The sequence below is a fragment of the Symphodus melops genome, assembly GCF_947650265.1.
Source record: "Symphodus melops genome assembly, chromosome: 20".
Lineage (NCBI taxonomy): Eukaryota > Metazoa > Chordata > Actinopteri > Labriformes > Labridae > Symphodus > Symphodus melops.
This window is the reverse complement of record NC_136710.1, coordinates 7,383,329-7,399,066: the sequence shown is the minus strand read 5'-3', so window position 1 is coordinate 7,399,066 and position 15,738 is coordinate 7,383,329. Positions and strand designations below refer to the sequence as shown.

General features: G+C 41.0%; 1 protein-coding gene across 13 annotated transcripts in view; it reads right to left on the bottom strand.

The window, feature by feature from the left end:
- Positions 1–218: 218 nt before the first annotated feature.
- Positions 219–15,738, bottom strand: part of kcnip4a (potassium voltage-gated channel interacting protein 4a) — a 117,718-nt gene continuing 102,198 nt past the window's right edge. For 7 of the 13 annotated variants that reach the window (XM_079371205.1, XM_079371197.1, XM_079371202.1 and 4 more), the window contains 6 exons: positions 11,589–11,713; positions 5,001–5,070; positions 4,409–4,479; positions 3,422–3,529; positions 2,046–2,309; positions 219–1,958 (listed from right to left, as the gene is read on the bottom strand). In XM_079371205.1, the coding sequence (XP_079227331.1) occupies positions 1,911–1,958; positions 2,046–2,309; positions 3,422–3,529; positions 4,409–4,479; positions 5,001–5,070; positions 11,589–11,713 (686 nt within the window). In that variant the 3' untranslated portion in view covers positions 219–1,910. Of the gene's footprint in view, positions 1,959–2,045; positions 2,310–3,421; positions 3,530–4,408; positions 4,480–5,000; positions 5,071–11,588; positions 11,714–13,547; positions 13,648–15,738 lie in introns of all 13 variants that reach the window. The other 6 variants (XM_079371207.1, XM_079371198.1, XM_079371208.1 and 3 more) reach the window with 3 other exon arrangements.

The following is a 15,738-nucleotide window of genomic DNA, read 5'->3' as shown; positions in this document are numbered from 1 at the left end:
GTTTTATTCTTTAATATCTCATGAAATAGATTGAGGATGTCAGAAGAAGGACACTGTTAAACATGCATATCTACATTAGCTTAGCTGGCTTCTGACCTTTGACGCAGTCCTGGTAGCAGTCCTTGTATTATCCTCTCACCACTACAAGGGGGCGTCAGACGGTGACTCTTCTTCCTTGGGTTTTATTTACAGAAGAAAAGTAGTTTGGAGATGGACAATTATACAAACTTGTGTTTCCCCAATTTAATCAGTAAAATGTCACATTTCATCGATGTCTGCGAATATAAAGTGAATTGTTAATCAAATTAGAGTGTTTAATGTTACAAACAGTAAGGCACAAAAACAGAAATCAAGGAACACAATGCAGTTTGATAAATATTCGGTGCAACTATACATAGTGTCCAACAACAAAACAAAACAATTGCTGTCTTTTAAATGAATAAATAAAGCTCATGCTGTATTGAGAAATGTTTTCCTCACTGACTTGTACTTCCAGTAATGTCGTGTACTGTCAGAATGTCTGAATCCCAAAACACGAGCAACCTTTGAATGCTTCAGAAACTCATCTACAAAATGTCCAGAAACTTCTCTCAGTGGTCCAGTGGTTTCCAACAAGCAACAGGAAGTCAATAAGTGAGACTTCTACCCAGCATGCTTTGTGTTCGCTCTCATATGGGGCCAAGCAAAGCTTTAATCTTGGACGGCGGGGACCAATCAGGCTGAGTGGGAGTAGGCAGCCCAGGAGGAGGAAGAGGAGGCGGGGAAACAGTAAGGAGGGAATTAGCGAACAACCTGAAAAGGACGAATAGAATTCAAAGTTGCATTGCAGTGAACTCAAACGTGAACTCTACTGACTTTTCTCATGAAAACAGTGAATAACGAAGAAATCTAAAGAGCTCAAATTCACCCGAGAGCAAACTTTCATTTAATACTGTACAACTGACAATCTTTTGTACAATGATCATAGAAGCATATAAACAACCTCCAGCACTGCTCACAGTATGAACAGTGCTGCAGAAACACAAATAAAGACAGAATTATGAGTGTTGACTTGACAGAAATACACTAAAAAGCAGCATGAATCTTAGGACAAAGAGATCATCTCATCTTATACTGGTGGTAAATGTAGCTACCTGTGTGCTTCTGTAGACAAACCATCGTTATTATGGTCCGATATTGACATCAATACAATCCTTGTGTGGTCTCCATTCTAGTTGGCAAGTAAACATGGACAAAGTTGAATGTTTTTTTTTTTTTTTTTTCCCCCACAGAGTAATCATGTAATGCTATATAATTATTTACAATTCAAAATGGTTCACCTCTAGATTTTTTTTTTTTTTTTTTTTGTCGTCTAAATGCTTCTTTCAAAGTCCATGATGGTTAACTACGTCGTGGTGGAAACACTCTGGAATTTAGAGGCAGTTCGGAACGTGAAAACTACAGCGGCAATTACTTTGTTCCGTTTTATTTTTTGATGCTGTTAAACGTCACAGTGATTTTACCTGCCTGGAAATAAAAACAAAGTGAAGGCTGAAGCTGAAACCTCGTTTCGTGTTGTTCCGTAAAGTCGAAGGCTCAAACTGTTTGTAGAATGCGGCATTCTGTAAATTGAAAAACACTCCGGAGACAGGTGGTGGGAGTGGACCTTGAAGTTGTTTTATTTTGAAAAATCAACACGTTTTAAAAAACATTCCCCCCCCCTTCACCTCTCCTCTCTATTGATTTCTAATTTCAGAGAGATCATTCCAGAGTGTTTGCACCACATTTCCCACTCCTCCATGTGGCCCCTCAGTGATGAACAACGCTTTTATCTACGGTCAAAAGTCTGCATAGCACACTGTACACAGTATGAGTCCAAGTCAGAGCTAAAGATGAATTTCTCTCCCAAAGCCGTCGCAGTGGGCCGAGAGTTAAAGAACGTTCTCAAAGAGGTGCATTGATCGCATGATGTTTTCATCCTGTGCACAAAGAGAAAAAAACAAACGTAGTGAGAACGTGTGCCGAGAGAGCCCGAAGAGAAGTGAAGAAGGGGATATCCAGCTTACATTTTGGCAGCAGTCGATGAACTCGTCTATGGTAACCACTCCGTCTTTATTTTTATCCATCTTCTGTTGAGACAGAGGGAGGAGGAGGAGAGAGAGGAAGAATAAATAAAGGAGGTTCTCTAAAGCCTCTCTTCTGGGACGAGCCAGCGACACACTTGCCTGGAAGAAGACTTCTACATGCTGACGAGGCGTCTCCTCTCTGAGGACCGGGTACGTACACTTTCCCATCATGTCGTAGATGGCCTTCATGATGTCGAGCATTTCCTATCAAAACACGTAGAAAAAGGTCAGTTCGCCGACACAAACGACTCCTCAGTCAGCCCTTATGGAACAAGACGTGTCGATCATTTCAGTATCATGGAGCAGAGATGTTGAGCTTTCCCTGGGATTTTTTCCGGTTGGGATTTTAATTTGAACATTTTCTACTGAAAGTATTGGTCCTCGTGAAAACTGCTCACAGGGAGGTCTATTTATTATCAAGGATAAGACAGAAACTGCTTCATGGTAGGAAGTTTTAGGCTCAAACGATGGTCACGGCTGTTTTCAGACTGCACTTTTTTTTTTTTTTCTCACAAAAACCAGATAGATGCATCAATACAAAAACTTTAAAAACAGTGATCACATGCTTATTTATGTGAATGAAAAGCCTAACACTGATTTCATGGCCTGTTGACAGTAGTGAACGATGAAATCAAAAGATGAAACTCATTTTTCCTGTCTTTACATTTCTCTGATGAGCTAGGTTTTTTTACATTCAAACCAGACTGTTTTTTGAGTGTAGTGTTCCTAATGATGTACACATGCTTAATAAAATACAAGATGGTGTACATTGTAAACACAAAGCATGCTCAACATCAGAACATCAGACGGCGGCAGTTTGGCACTTCACATCCACAACACAACATCCTCTCCAAAAGACCTCCCTGTCCAACTCTCGTTTGAATCCTTTTATCCCCAGCAAACAAGGTTTTTGCTCTTCGTTTGACTGACTAGTTCATTCTGTTTGTTTGTGCGCTACATGTTCTTCCCTCATGTAAAGCATCCTTGGGTCCCATAAAAAGGATTTATATAAATCTAAGCAATTCATCAGCACAATAGTATGTGAGCGTGCATGCAAACAGACGTAAGCGTTTAGCTCAGGCAGCTATTTGCTTCACAGAGGTGTGTTCTTTTATTTCAAATGATATCAGGGGAATCAAAAAGGGACTTTCCATAGAACTCAAATAAACTGGAGGGTAGGGATATATTGAAGACATTTCCTACAAAAAAAGCTGGAAAAAATAAAATCAGAAACACCAAGGTTTCTTCAGAATACACATGAACCTCGAAGGGGCCAGTAAACTGGCTGTTCCGGTGAATGTGTCAGAAGGACAAACCTCTTTAGTGATGTATCCATCTTTATTGATATCATACAGGTTGAAAGCCCAGTTGAGTTTTTCCTGGATGGTTCCTCGCAGGAGGATAGAGAGGCCCATGACAAAATCCTGCAGCGAAAAGGAGATTTACTGACAACGATGTGTAAGACCGTATGCAATGTTAAAAACTAACAGACAAGGTTAAACCAATCAGCATGCCTATTAATCAAAGGGAGAATCTCATCCGATTTCATTCATTAACTGTCCGGTAAGGATAGTATTTCAGCTATTAATGAGAAGCCGGCTTAGGGCGGCAGTAGCTCAGTCTGTAGGGACTTGGGTTGGGAACCGGAGGGTCGCCGGTTCGAGTCCCGGCACGGACCAAGTCCGGAAATTGGTCTGGTAGCTGGAGAGGTGCCAGTCCACTTTCTGAGCACTGCCGAGGTGCCCTTGAGCAAGGCACCGAACCCCAACAACCGCTCTGGGGCGCCCTCTGTGGGCAGCCCCCTCACTCTGAGACCTCTCCATTAAATGCAGAGTGAAAACCGAATTTCCCCTCGCGGGATTAATAAAGTATATGAAAAAAAAAAAAAAAAAGCAAAGGATAAAAGAGCTGAAGTATGAGAAGTCTGTTGACACATAAGCTTCTGTGGCCTTCTGGGAAATCCCCACACGTGTGCACAGAATAGACCATATTTCATCCAGTGAAGCTGTGGATTGGCAGAAAGACAGCTTTTCTGTCCTAATAAGCAAATATCTGCCCTTCATAAATATTAATCAAGTGTTGATAGCATTCCAAACCAGGCCTGTTTGGGCTGAATTAAAAAGGACTGGGGTTGCAGATTACATAATGCTCCAGTGTAATGAGTCACGGCCTCGCGGTGATGTTGTTTTTTTATGATTTGTCCGTGCTTTACGGGACTTTTCTTTACAGCGCTGAAAGTGATGGAGATTTCTTACGTTGAGTTTTTTTTAAGAGCTGGAGCAAAATGGGAAAACTTAGCTTACCTCAAAACTCACAGAGCCGTTGTGATCTGTGTCGAAAGCATTGAACAGGAAATGCGCGTATGTTGACGCATCTACGGAGGAAAGAAAAAGACAAAAAAACATCACAAAAATATCTGCTGTCGTTTCAGCTCAATTAAGACCAGAAGCAACTGTTTCTGCAAAGGAGGAAAAGTTGTGTTGTTTTTCGCAGAACAGCTTCAAAGAGAAATGGCTCCTATTTCCCCTAACGACTGATAAGTGAGAACAAAAAGCTTATAGAGGAAAGTTTTATCATTGTTCCTTTTGTGGTGAGACGTTATATTTACTGCTCTGCCTCTTTTCTCTCTGAACAGATGAATCAAATTGTCCTCATGTTTTCTCTCTTCTTTTTTTTTTTTTCCGGGTGCAATCTTTGCATAATGATGAGCGCTGCATTCACACTTTGTCCCTTCTTTCCTCACAAACTCGTCGTCCTTTGATGGAAGTGTAATGCAAAGTGCTCCTTGTGCCATTTTAGTAAACAGACATGAGAGACAATTTGTGGCTGTCCGGCTCGCAGAGGCGATATGAAGAGAGACAAAGAGGGGGGGGGAAGCAAGAACACAGCACAAACCTCCTTGTGGGAAGAACTGTGCGTAGATCTCTTTAAAGGTTTCTTCGTTGACAACTCCACTGGGGCATTCCTGCAGCACAAAACACAAAGAATAAATAGGTTAAAGCTGGAATGAGTCAATATCTCACGTATGGCAGTAGAACTTTTCAAATAAAATTCAAAATTCATGGATTCTAAAACTTTATAAGGCTGTAAATAGGAAATGTGCCATTCTATGACATTTTTAAATCTGTTTGAGTTCTTCCAGGCGAGGGGAAAATCATGTCAGAGCAATTATTACGGCAGAAAACTGTGTCGACATGATGTCAAACATTTAAAAGGTTGAATCAATGCCAGCCTTCCAAACAGCCCGAACACTGCCAATAAACACTTTTTGAGAACTAGGTTAGATGGATACAACTTCTTTAAAAAGAGGAAGTGAACAGCAGCTCTCGTGTTTGAACTTGCTGCCTTACTTAAGGGACGTAGCACTCCTCGGTGTGTCAATTCCACAGTGACATCAATTTTGGGTGTGGTTACCCAAAACTCAAGCAGAGAGAGTATTATTACCCTCTTTCACTTTGATGTTAGCTAAGTCTTGAACTTCTCGCCAGGTGTTTAAATGCGTGTAAGATAAACAGATTTTTCAGTCTCATGAAGCACTCACTAAAGTTTGAGAACACTACAGTTCGGATTGAGTTCAAAAAGGACTCATTGTGCCGTTTCAACTATTTCTCTGGGCTGTGTAGGCGTGGCCAATAGCGTTTGGAAATGGTGTTTGGGGTCCAAAACAGAGGAGGAAGCAGAAAGCCTCTTTCATTTCGAGAAGTCACTGAATGGTGAGTTACAAAGTGCTTTGTTATCCGTCGCAAAGTTAGGAGTCATTCACCTGCAACATAAGGTAAGATGCACCATTTTGGTCTCAAAGAAATGACTGCAGTGCTATATTAGAACTCTGTATCATTAGCTATGGCTAGGGCCATATTATTACTAAGTTATACTCGCCCTGCAGGTGATTTACTGCAACTGCTGAAAGTAGAGCAAATAGGGCTCCTGTGAATTCAAATTTCAAACGCTTTTAGATAAATGAGATTCACCCGTTTAGTTAAAGATGGTATTATACTGCATCGAGAATTCGCTGCGTCATGTTTGCTACTTCAACCCTTGACAGTGACAGAAAAACATTCAATCTAATGTTTTTTTATTCTGATCTTGCAACCATCCACGCTTTAATAGATATCTTGTCAATGGCTTTTCAAAGCAAACGACCTTTGGTTGTCTGCAAGCATTCAGTTAGGAACACTGAATAGTCTTACATAACACCTGAGAGAAGGGTGCCTTTGTGTCCTTTCAAAGAAAACAGCAGACCAAAGACTTGCTGGATGACCTTGCTCGCAGCTGCTCGGTGATAACGGCAGCGAGTTCTGTAGGTTCAATTTCTGCGAGGCTGCGAGGCTGCACACTCGGGCAGGATATTATATTTTCGGAGGAAAGGAAATGGTCTGCTGAGAGAGACCATTTCAATTTTTTTCCACAAACAAGAAAATAAACCATGCCTTGGCATTGGATGGAGGAAATCAAAGATAAGGAACAGGCAGTACCTGGGTATGGAAACGACAAAATGAACACACTGATACAGAAAATAAATTAATTTTACATGTGTACCCACTGATTCTACATTTTACTGTCGCGTTATCTGAGAATGAATGTTGGTAACTATCTGAAAGAATCTTTTCCTTACTTTTGTTTTAAAAAAATGAAGTCGTACGACTTTGCTTCAGTCAGTCTTTGCCCCATTACTCAGACACAATTTTTCCTCAGAGTGAGCAACTGTGTTGAGAGCAAAGGGGTATTCCCCTCTTCCTCTCTGACCATGCCCTCACAACCTTTTGCAGCTCTAAGCAATGGAGCTTGAAAAGTAAAGAGGAAACCTTGTTGACTTGCTTCAAAGGGGCCTCCTCATGTCTCAAGATAAGAGGATGCTGCAAGGTTGTCTGCGTGGGTCCCCTGACACTCTTCCTCTGTTGACTCACCTACTTGCATATCTTGTTTGGTAAAGTGAGGGCAAGAATTTAAGGGGAGATAGGGAGACAGAATGAGCACAACAGTTTCTTCATATTGAAGTTTGACAGTGTGTGACATGATTTAATGAAGTCTGAAAGTCAGTTCATGGTGCTGTTCTTGTAAACTAGCCAAGAAATCCTGATGGTGTCGAGGGATACAAACAACTCTCCATGGTGGACACTGGAGGTAGCATCTGTATAACCACGATCTTTTCCTCAACCTTGACTTGAGACAATCAGAGTTTGGTTTTGATGGTTTAGGCCACAACAATCGATGTGTCCCAAGTCAGTGGCTGCAAACTTTGGATCACAAATTTGACTGCCGATCACAGCGGCGCATCAAAGGCTGTTCATTTTTGACGGCTTCCACAGTCGACAAGATTGCATCCTTCGTTCCCCGGCCAATGAACAGCTTGCTCCTGTACATGGCTCGACACAGACGAAGCCGTCTAGAAAAAGACCTTGAAGTCAAATCCCCGGACAGTGGTACCCAACACGATCACAGCACAGGAGAAGGGGATTGAGCAGATCCCTTTCTTTGAAAAAAGAAAGGTTACGATGGAAAGTAATGCTCGGGGCTGTTAGCAGGCATGTTAACATATGCACAATGCTAATGCTAACATATTTATGTTTGGCTGGTATGTTTTGGACTGTAGCTGATTTCTGCTATTTCTCTTTTAGTTGAGTTTTCTCTCATGCTAACTTTTGCTAATTAGCATAGCAAAATAGGTAGGTAGGCTAAGACTTTCAGAAACATCCTCCACAATGTCTCCTTTTGTTTATCCATGTGTAAACCTTACTTCTATTTGTCAGCTAGGTGCTTCATCTTATATATATAAAACTTGCAAGGAAGTGAATATAGTATTTCCCCGAATTCTTTTACTTTTCTGTCGAGTATCTCACTTTAGTATCCAATTTTAAAACTAGTATTTTCCAGCTAGTGCTGCAGAAATGTTGAGCACAGTAAGAAGAAAGAACAAATCCAGTCTAAAAACCAAGGTTGCTCCCCAGCATCTTTGTAGGTCTGTAATACTGACAGTTTCTTTGTGTTGTTTGAAAGAGCTCTGGTTAATTAGAGCTTTTGTTTATGCTCTACAACATTGCAGTGAACGGCTGTCAACAGTCAACCTTTTGTTGAAGCAGTGCAGGAAAATGTCATGCCATTAAATAGTTTTTCACAACATCTAATTTCACGTCAGTAGTGAAGTCAGTGCCTCCTCTAATAGCGTGTTTGTTTACATACAGTGATGGGCAATTACAATTACCACTGAAACAACACTGATTACACGAGACACACATATATTAAAGGCTCGAGTCCAAGTCAGCTTCTCGCTCTCACCTTGCTAACTCATCCTCTCAATGCTGAAGGGAAATTAAAAGTCAGAAAACTTTGTGATTGTTGAAGTAAGTTGCACACTGAAATACAAAATTCGTCTGATCGGATTATATCGGATTGCTCTCCCCGCCTCGTGATGATATTGGCGAGGGAGGCAGTCTCTCTATTGAGAATGAAGCCAGTGTGTTATCAAGTTATCATCACGTACAACACTGTGCCTCTCCAATTTCATTTAAAGTTCAGTGAAATCCTTACACTCAGTTGATGCCTGCGCTGCCTTAAGCTCCCATCAGGATGAACTTTGATGTGGCTGAGCTAAAAGTCAGCACCTCATTCACTCACTGTTCTTCACAGACGTCACTTAGATTGAGCTTTTGGGAAAGGCTGTTTTCTCCACATGAGCCAGAACTAAAAGAAGGTTGATAGACACGTTTGATTTTCTCCTACTCAGCTCAAAAAATGGAAATGTAGATTAACGCTGCACTTCTATTGGTTCATTCTTATCTCTTAGCTTCCTTTGGGTATTTAAACTTTGCTAACTGGAGTCAGATTACATTTATCATTGTTCATTATCAATCTCATAGGTGACCATTAGAGGTCCAAAAATGTATTTGTATTTATTCAATAGTCTTGTAAACGTAGCCCATCCATGATGAGAAAATCAAATCTGTGAAATTCCTTTTCTGATCCAGTGAAGCAGCGCGGCAATAAGCAATGTGGGGAATGAAATAATCCTGCAAACAGAGGCATCATCTTTGATGGAATAGAAACTGTGTGATCTTAATCTAATGCCCGAGGCAATGCCCTGCACTGTGAACTGTGAAAGCCCAGCAGATTTAAGCAGATGTGAGGACAAATTGCAATATTTCCTTTTGTCTCCTTGAGTCAAGGGATTTTTGAAATGACATAATCTCTTATTTCTTTGAGGTGGCTTTTTCTTCCACCTTCAGAGTAAATCCCAGTCAGAGACGTTCATTTTGTCTCAAAGCTTGAATTCGAGCACCTGTGCTACAAATGAACAACAATTTTGTTGTCAAGACGAATGACCTTCTTCTGACGACCACATTAAGAGGCATTTGATTTGCTCCAAAGCCCTGGACGACAAGGACAAAGGGCCACATTTCTCATTTTGGGAGCCGTGCCAGCTTCTATTAGTCTGGCTGGCCTGGAAAGCCTGTCTTATTCTACCAATCTTACAGGCGAGGGATGAATCAGAGATGAGTTATTTGACCCTGACACTTGCATGGACTGAGTGATGGGGGTAAAAAAAGAAAAAAAAGAAAAACTACTGCTATACAATTTGGGATTCTGCCATAAGATGGTGTAATGACACAGCAGTGCTAAATATATTAAAAAACAAAGATGATGAGGGTTTCTCCTCGGCACATGATCATTTTTAAGTACTAGCCCATATTTAAACCAGGTGGCAACCCACAGATGAGCAGAGACTCCACTTTGTGACACTGTTCCGTGTGCCAGTGGATGTAAATGATGCACAAGTTAAATAGATTTATCTGGATATAAAATATAAAGAAAGCAGAGACGAGGGGAGAACAGCAACTTGCTGAATGCTTTGCAGGGAGAAGGAGCAAAAGCAGAAGAGCAAATGATTGGATGAGAAAAGGGATGGAAAGAAATTGTCAACAGGGTTACACTATTTCTACAGTGTTATGTTTGGAGCCATGTTTTGCCTTTATTAGAGAACTAAAGAGAGACAGGAAATGTTTGGAAAAGAGAGCATGACATGCAGCGAGGGGTCGTGCACGGCTGCTACGACGAGGACTATACGCTCCGTACATGGGATACACGACTTAACTGCATAGCTATCCTGTGCCACAAACCCTCAGTGTTTTCAGAGTATATTACAGCTAAGTTTAGCCCCAAGACTAAATTGTTGACTGTGACTTTACTCTCTGATTGGATACTGTATTGTAGTAACACTCAAAACTAAAAACATTTAAACTTCAGATATAAATCTCACATATGAACTATACTGGTCTGGATGCAGTGTTGGTTTAGTTGCTTTGTGGTGCTGTACTAAGACTTTAAACCAGCATGGAAACACAATTAGAATTCAGCAGACTTTCAGTGCTGACATGCTGAAAATTTTGCAGTGAAAATCTTGAATCAACAGTTTCACCACTACCAATTGAATTTCCCTTCACGGGATTAATTAAGTGCATCTTCTTCTTCTTCTTCTTCCAAGATTTGATGTGATCTGAAAACTATCATCCAATAGTATTGCTTTAAAAAAGAGCCCTGGGAATCAGCACCTACTGTATGGAGTCTTTTCTAAATATAGAGCCAATATATGGAAATGTTCTGGTGATGCTGCTGGATAATAAGGGTTACCCAGGGGTGGACTAAAGTCAACAAGATCCATCATCTTGGAACCGTTATCCTTCGAACAGTTAAGACATTTTCATGCTCTCAGCTGTGATCTGATTGACGGCAAACTCCGTTATGTAAAACAAAAATAATTATTGAGAGAGTGTCTGCATGATCGTCTCCCTCTGAGGAAGTCATGCAGAGTGTGCGGCACAAATTAAAAGCCTCATTAGTGCACTTCTTACCTCTTTCTCCGTCTCAAGTGGAAGCAGGACTAATGGGCAGGCTTTGCAGGGACTTCGCAGGAGCATATAGTGCAGGCTCAAGAGGAAACGGAGGCCTCATGGGACTTCCAAACATCACAGGACTCTTCACTATCCCGCTCTCTTTCATTGCCAGACAATTTGGGTTGAGTTGATTCTGGGTCATCTCATTACGCCTCACACCAGAGGTGACAAAGAGGTTTCTATGAGCTGCTCTGGAGGACTTTGACCTGATTGCTCATCAGTAATCTTCCACAATGTGTTCCAGATATGAGCTAATTATCTTTGGCAGAGTGTACAATTCGATTTTCAGTGGTAAACACATTTGGATGTGATAACTGTGAGTGCAAGATATAAAAGGATTCAGAAAGAAAACTGCGCTCATAAGATTCATGAATTTCATTTTTATAGCTTCAACGAACGAATGAACGCCAAAAGAAATGGGAACCAGGATGAAGTGGAGCAATAGAACATCGTAAAAACTCCGCCCGCCACAGGAGGGGGATGAAAAAGAATAAATGAAATGAAATCAAAAGGAAAATAATGCCCAGGAAGGTATGTCCAACACAGAACAAAGCCCACTGAGCTTTACATTATGCATGCTGGCCTCCTCACTCACGTTCTTGAAGCCGCGGTAGAGGATCTGCAGCTCCTTCCGGGAGAAACGCGTCTGCGCTTCCAGCTGCTCCAGGCCCTCGGGGCGATGGCGGACCGCCGATAGTTCAAGCTCATCTTCAACGCTGTCTGTGGAAAGGGAGGAAGAGGTTAGACGTGAACCGATGCTGCTGAGATCTGTTGGAGAGAATCTACTGACCAGCTTTACCGCATTACTTCAGCTCGTATGAGAAGATAGATCGAACATTGGTACATCTTTACGAAGCCATGATAAATGACATGCCTTTTAATTAACTCGGCTCTTATTTCCTGCCGGTCACTTGTATATCCCTAAGCAGTGATTCTGTGATAACTATTAAATTGCAACACCGTCATAAAATGTGACATCTGATTAACTTAAGAATATCAGATGCCTCTGAAACGTTGCAGGAAGTAAAGTGCAGGATTAATATATTTATCCTCTGCCTTTTGATGTCACTATCACCTCTCATCATGCTTCGTCCTTCAACCTCTTTTCGCCATCGTCTGACATTATCCCGCTGTCTTCTTCTTCTTCTTCTTCTATCCCACTTCTTCCTTGGCCAATTAACTTCTGAACATCTTACCCACTTTCATGTCAAAGGTGCCACTGTTTAAGGTCATGTAGTAATGATGCAGTGACTCATACTGGCGCCACATTTAAAAAAAAAAAAAGTTAAATTATCAATATTTGACACCAGTGATGCAGTAACTGTATTAAATTGTTGTATCAGTATTTTTTTTTTTACCTCCCTTATTCTCTATTGTTCCATCAAACGTTTAACAGAAGTACATTTTGATCTTCTTTAACTCCATCATGTTATAATCATTGCTGATTATCAAAGATGGATAAGGGATAATTTGACCAGTTCACATCTTGATGCTCAACACTGACCGACGCGAAGCAGCTCGAGCGTTCGTCACACTGAGAGTAAGAGAGTGATTCATGCTGCACTCACCGCGAGGTGTGCACAGGTGAAGGTATGTAACTATATTTGTTCAATGTAATTCCGTTTATTGATGCCCTTTTTCTCACCCTTATACCATGTTCTTTGATTGACTTCACGAAACCAAAGAAAAAAAACTCTACACTAATAGGACGGCAGAGGTAATTAAGGTTCTTGCGACTCCAGAACAAAGCCCTTGTGGCAGAGAGCCCCTTCATGAAGCAGGGTGGCTGCACCCTGAGATACTTTTTTAATGGGTCTGTACTGTTGGCAGAAGCTGTCTGGGCCCTGTCACCGACCACAGCGTCCTCTCAGCGCAGCATTTGGCTTGTATTATTGGCTCAGGGCTTCTCACATACCTGAAGTGTGACACAGTGTCTAAATGGCTCATTAGCTCTTTGAGGGTCTGGTTTTGAACCGAGCAGACAAAAGGTCCACTGACAGGACACAATCAACCTTCTGCTACAGAATACTACACACTTCATGCTTTATACGCTGATGCGTTAAATGATCTGATCCTCATTAGCAAATGAGTCTACAAGCTCTGGTAGATTTGGGTGTCTATTCCACGTTTAACCTGAGACATCCGATTCCTTTGTTCATGTTTAAAAGAAAAGAAACATTATGCTTTAGAAGCAGAAATGAACGTCAAGAGAGAGGATCGAAAACATTTCGACAGCAGAAGTCATTCCGACAAAATGACTGAGCACTTCACTCTGCATATAAAAATCAATCCAGATCACACATTCAGTTACCATTCTTTGTGCTTTTTGAGCTGTAAAACCGAACTGTCGATAACTATTTTATAAAAGTGAATTTAAGATGCAACTTCAGCAAAAGCAATCATTTGTGAAGCCCGTTTCGAGGAGCATGACCCCATAGAGAAAAAAAGAATCGTAAACATCATCAACAATGAAAAAAAAAAAGATTCAAACAGACACAAATAGAGACAAAGACTGAGAGAGAGAGAGAGCGAGCGAGCGCCCGTGAAGAGACACTTGCTTTGATTACTTGAGGATGACTTTTTGGCTGTGGAGCACGGAAAGAGCCTCATGAGTCGAGCTCTCACACCACGCTTGTGGACAAGCTGAGGGTAGCCTGGGAAATACAGCATTAGGTTTCAGGGTTACCTGGTCAACTCACAGCCTCCATACATTCTATGAGACCGGACATGCAAGTACAGACAGAAAGGCTAGAAAAACAGCTGGTTCTTCAGGACAACAACTGCACTGAAATAGTGTAAAAAAAAAAAAAAAAAGAAGCAAAAGATTTTTTATTTTTTTTCCAATTTGGCAGATTAACAAAAATTCCAGAAACTATGACGACATGAAATACAGGCCTGCACAATGTAAGAAACATCTGCAGTTCGCGACAACATTGTTCAACATCCCTATGACGTGTTTGCAGCATGATTCCTCTTTAAGCAGCAGATCATGTCTTTTTTCCATGTGGTGTTTCTAGACACACACAACACTGTCTCTCTCCTGCACTGTGCTTTCCAACCACACGGTGTACTCTAACCACATTTTCTCCGCTTTCCCACTTTTCCCTCAGTCATTGTGTCCGCTCAATTTCTGGTGGCGACCAGATGGCCGCCAATTATTCTGAGAGTAGCTCACTTGGAGCAGGGGATTCATGTGATTGTCCAAATGGTGTAAATGCATGAACAATTCATCCAGGGCCTCATCTGATTTGAGAAAAGCTGGTTGGTTAAATGTTGATGAATGGTGTGCGCATGCTAAAGGTTTTCTTATTTCATTTTTTTTGGAGTGCCTTTTGCAAAGTATTGATTGTGAACAGTCATACTGGCATGTCAATGTATACGTGGTTTACTGTGGAATCGCTCTCATTTTTCTGCATTTACCACTGGTTACAAAACATTTGAGTTACTGATATTAGTCTCTATGAAACTGAATGTTTGAGGTTAAATACTAGATATAGGCAGGCAGGCTAGTAAAACTTAAAATGTAGGCTCTAAATGTATTCAATTCAATTCTAACAGTTCCATGAAAGTAGCTCCTTTGTCAGTGTGCGTATTGATGTTAATCTATAGCAGTAAAGCACTACTTCCTGGCTGCTAACATGTAGCGTCACTGTTCGTCCTGTACAACTAGTTCACTGGGTTACATTACTTATTCACAAGCCTCAAAGCATTAAGCACACTGCAAGTCATCAGGGTAAAAAACAATCATGATATGGAGCGTGTGACCTCATGTGAGCGTGTAACTGAATATCCCATCAGGTGTCAGCTCGTTTCACACACAGCCGAGCATGCTCCTTCCCTAATATGTATTTTCTTCCAGTCAGTGGGACAGAGTCAGCTTAAAACATGAATGTTAAACCACAAAAAAGTATATAAATCTTGATTTAATTATGAAGTTATTAAGCATAAAATTCAAAACCTTGCCTGAAGTGGACAGGCATATTTCCCTCCTGGGCTATTCTGGTTAAAAAAATAAATAAATACATGAATAAAAAAAACTGAGAGTGAGGACTGATTATTAGCTTTGTGCTCTCCAGTGATACCAACCATTTATCAATCACCCCATCACTTAATTAATTTCAAGACTGTGATGGCAGGTAAGAGTAATAGCTGAGGTTGAGTTCAAAGCTCGTTTATAACCAGACAACCCAGCGTCAGGGTGGCCGATGGGAGTTGGAAGGTGCCTCTATAAACCTGGGCTATAAAGGGACATGGTGCTAACAGTTACATCACTGAAATAAGGCTGTGAAAAATGGGGTTATAATTCTGCAACATGGACTGGTTATATACTGCCTGTCCAGTGGAAAAGACATTGTGAAAATAAGAACGACTCCGTTTAAAACTACAGAGCTAGAGCAATCTAAGAGAAGCCAGATCAAAGAAGACACATTATATAAAACATTAAAAAGGTTCCCTTTAAAAAACACAGCTATTGTTCAATAGGACAAAGACAGTATGCTAATTGTTAGCAGGTGTAAGACTATCAAGTTCATCATGCTAACTCTTCCTTATAAGGACATGTTTGGAGGTAACCCATATTATATCAATGAGGTCAACAGAAAACGTACATTTAGCTAAAGGTACCTCATGGTTACCTCGAGGAAGTGCAACAGTGAAAGTGTGATTAAACGCAAGTCTTTTAAATTCATCCGATGGGCGTTCAGAGTGGCTGTACCAAATTTCTTTTCAATCAGTCTAACAGTTGT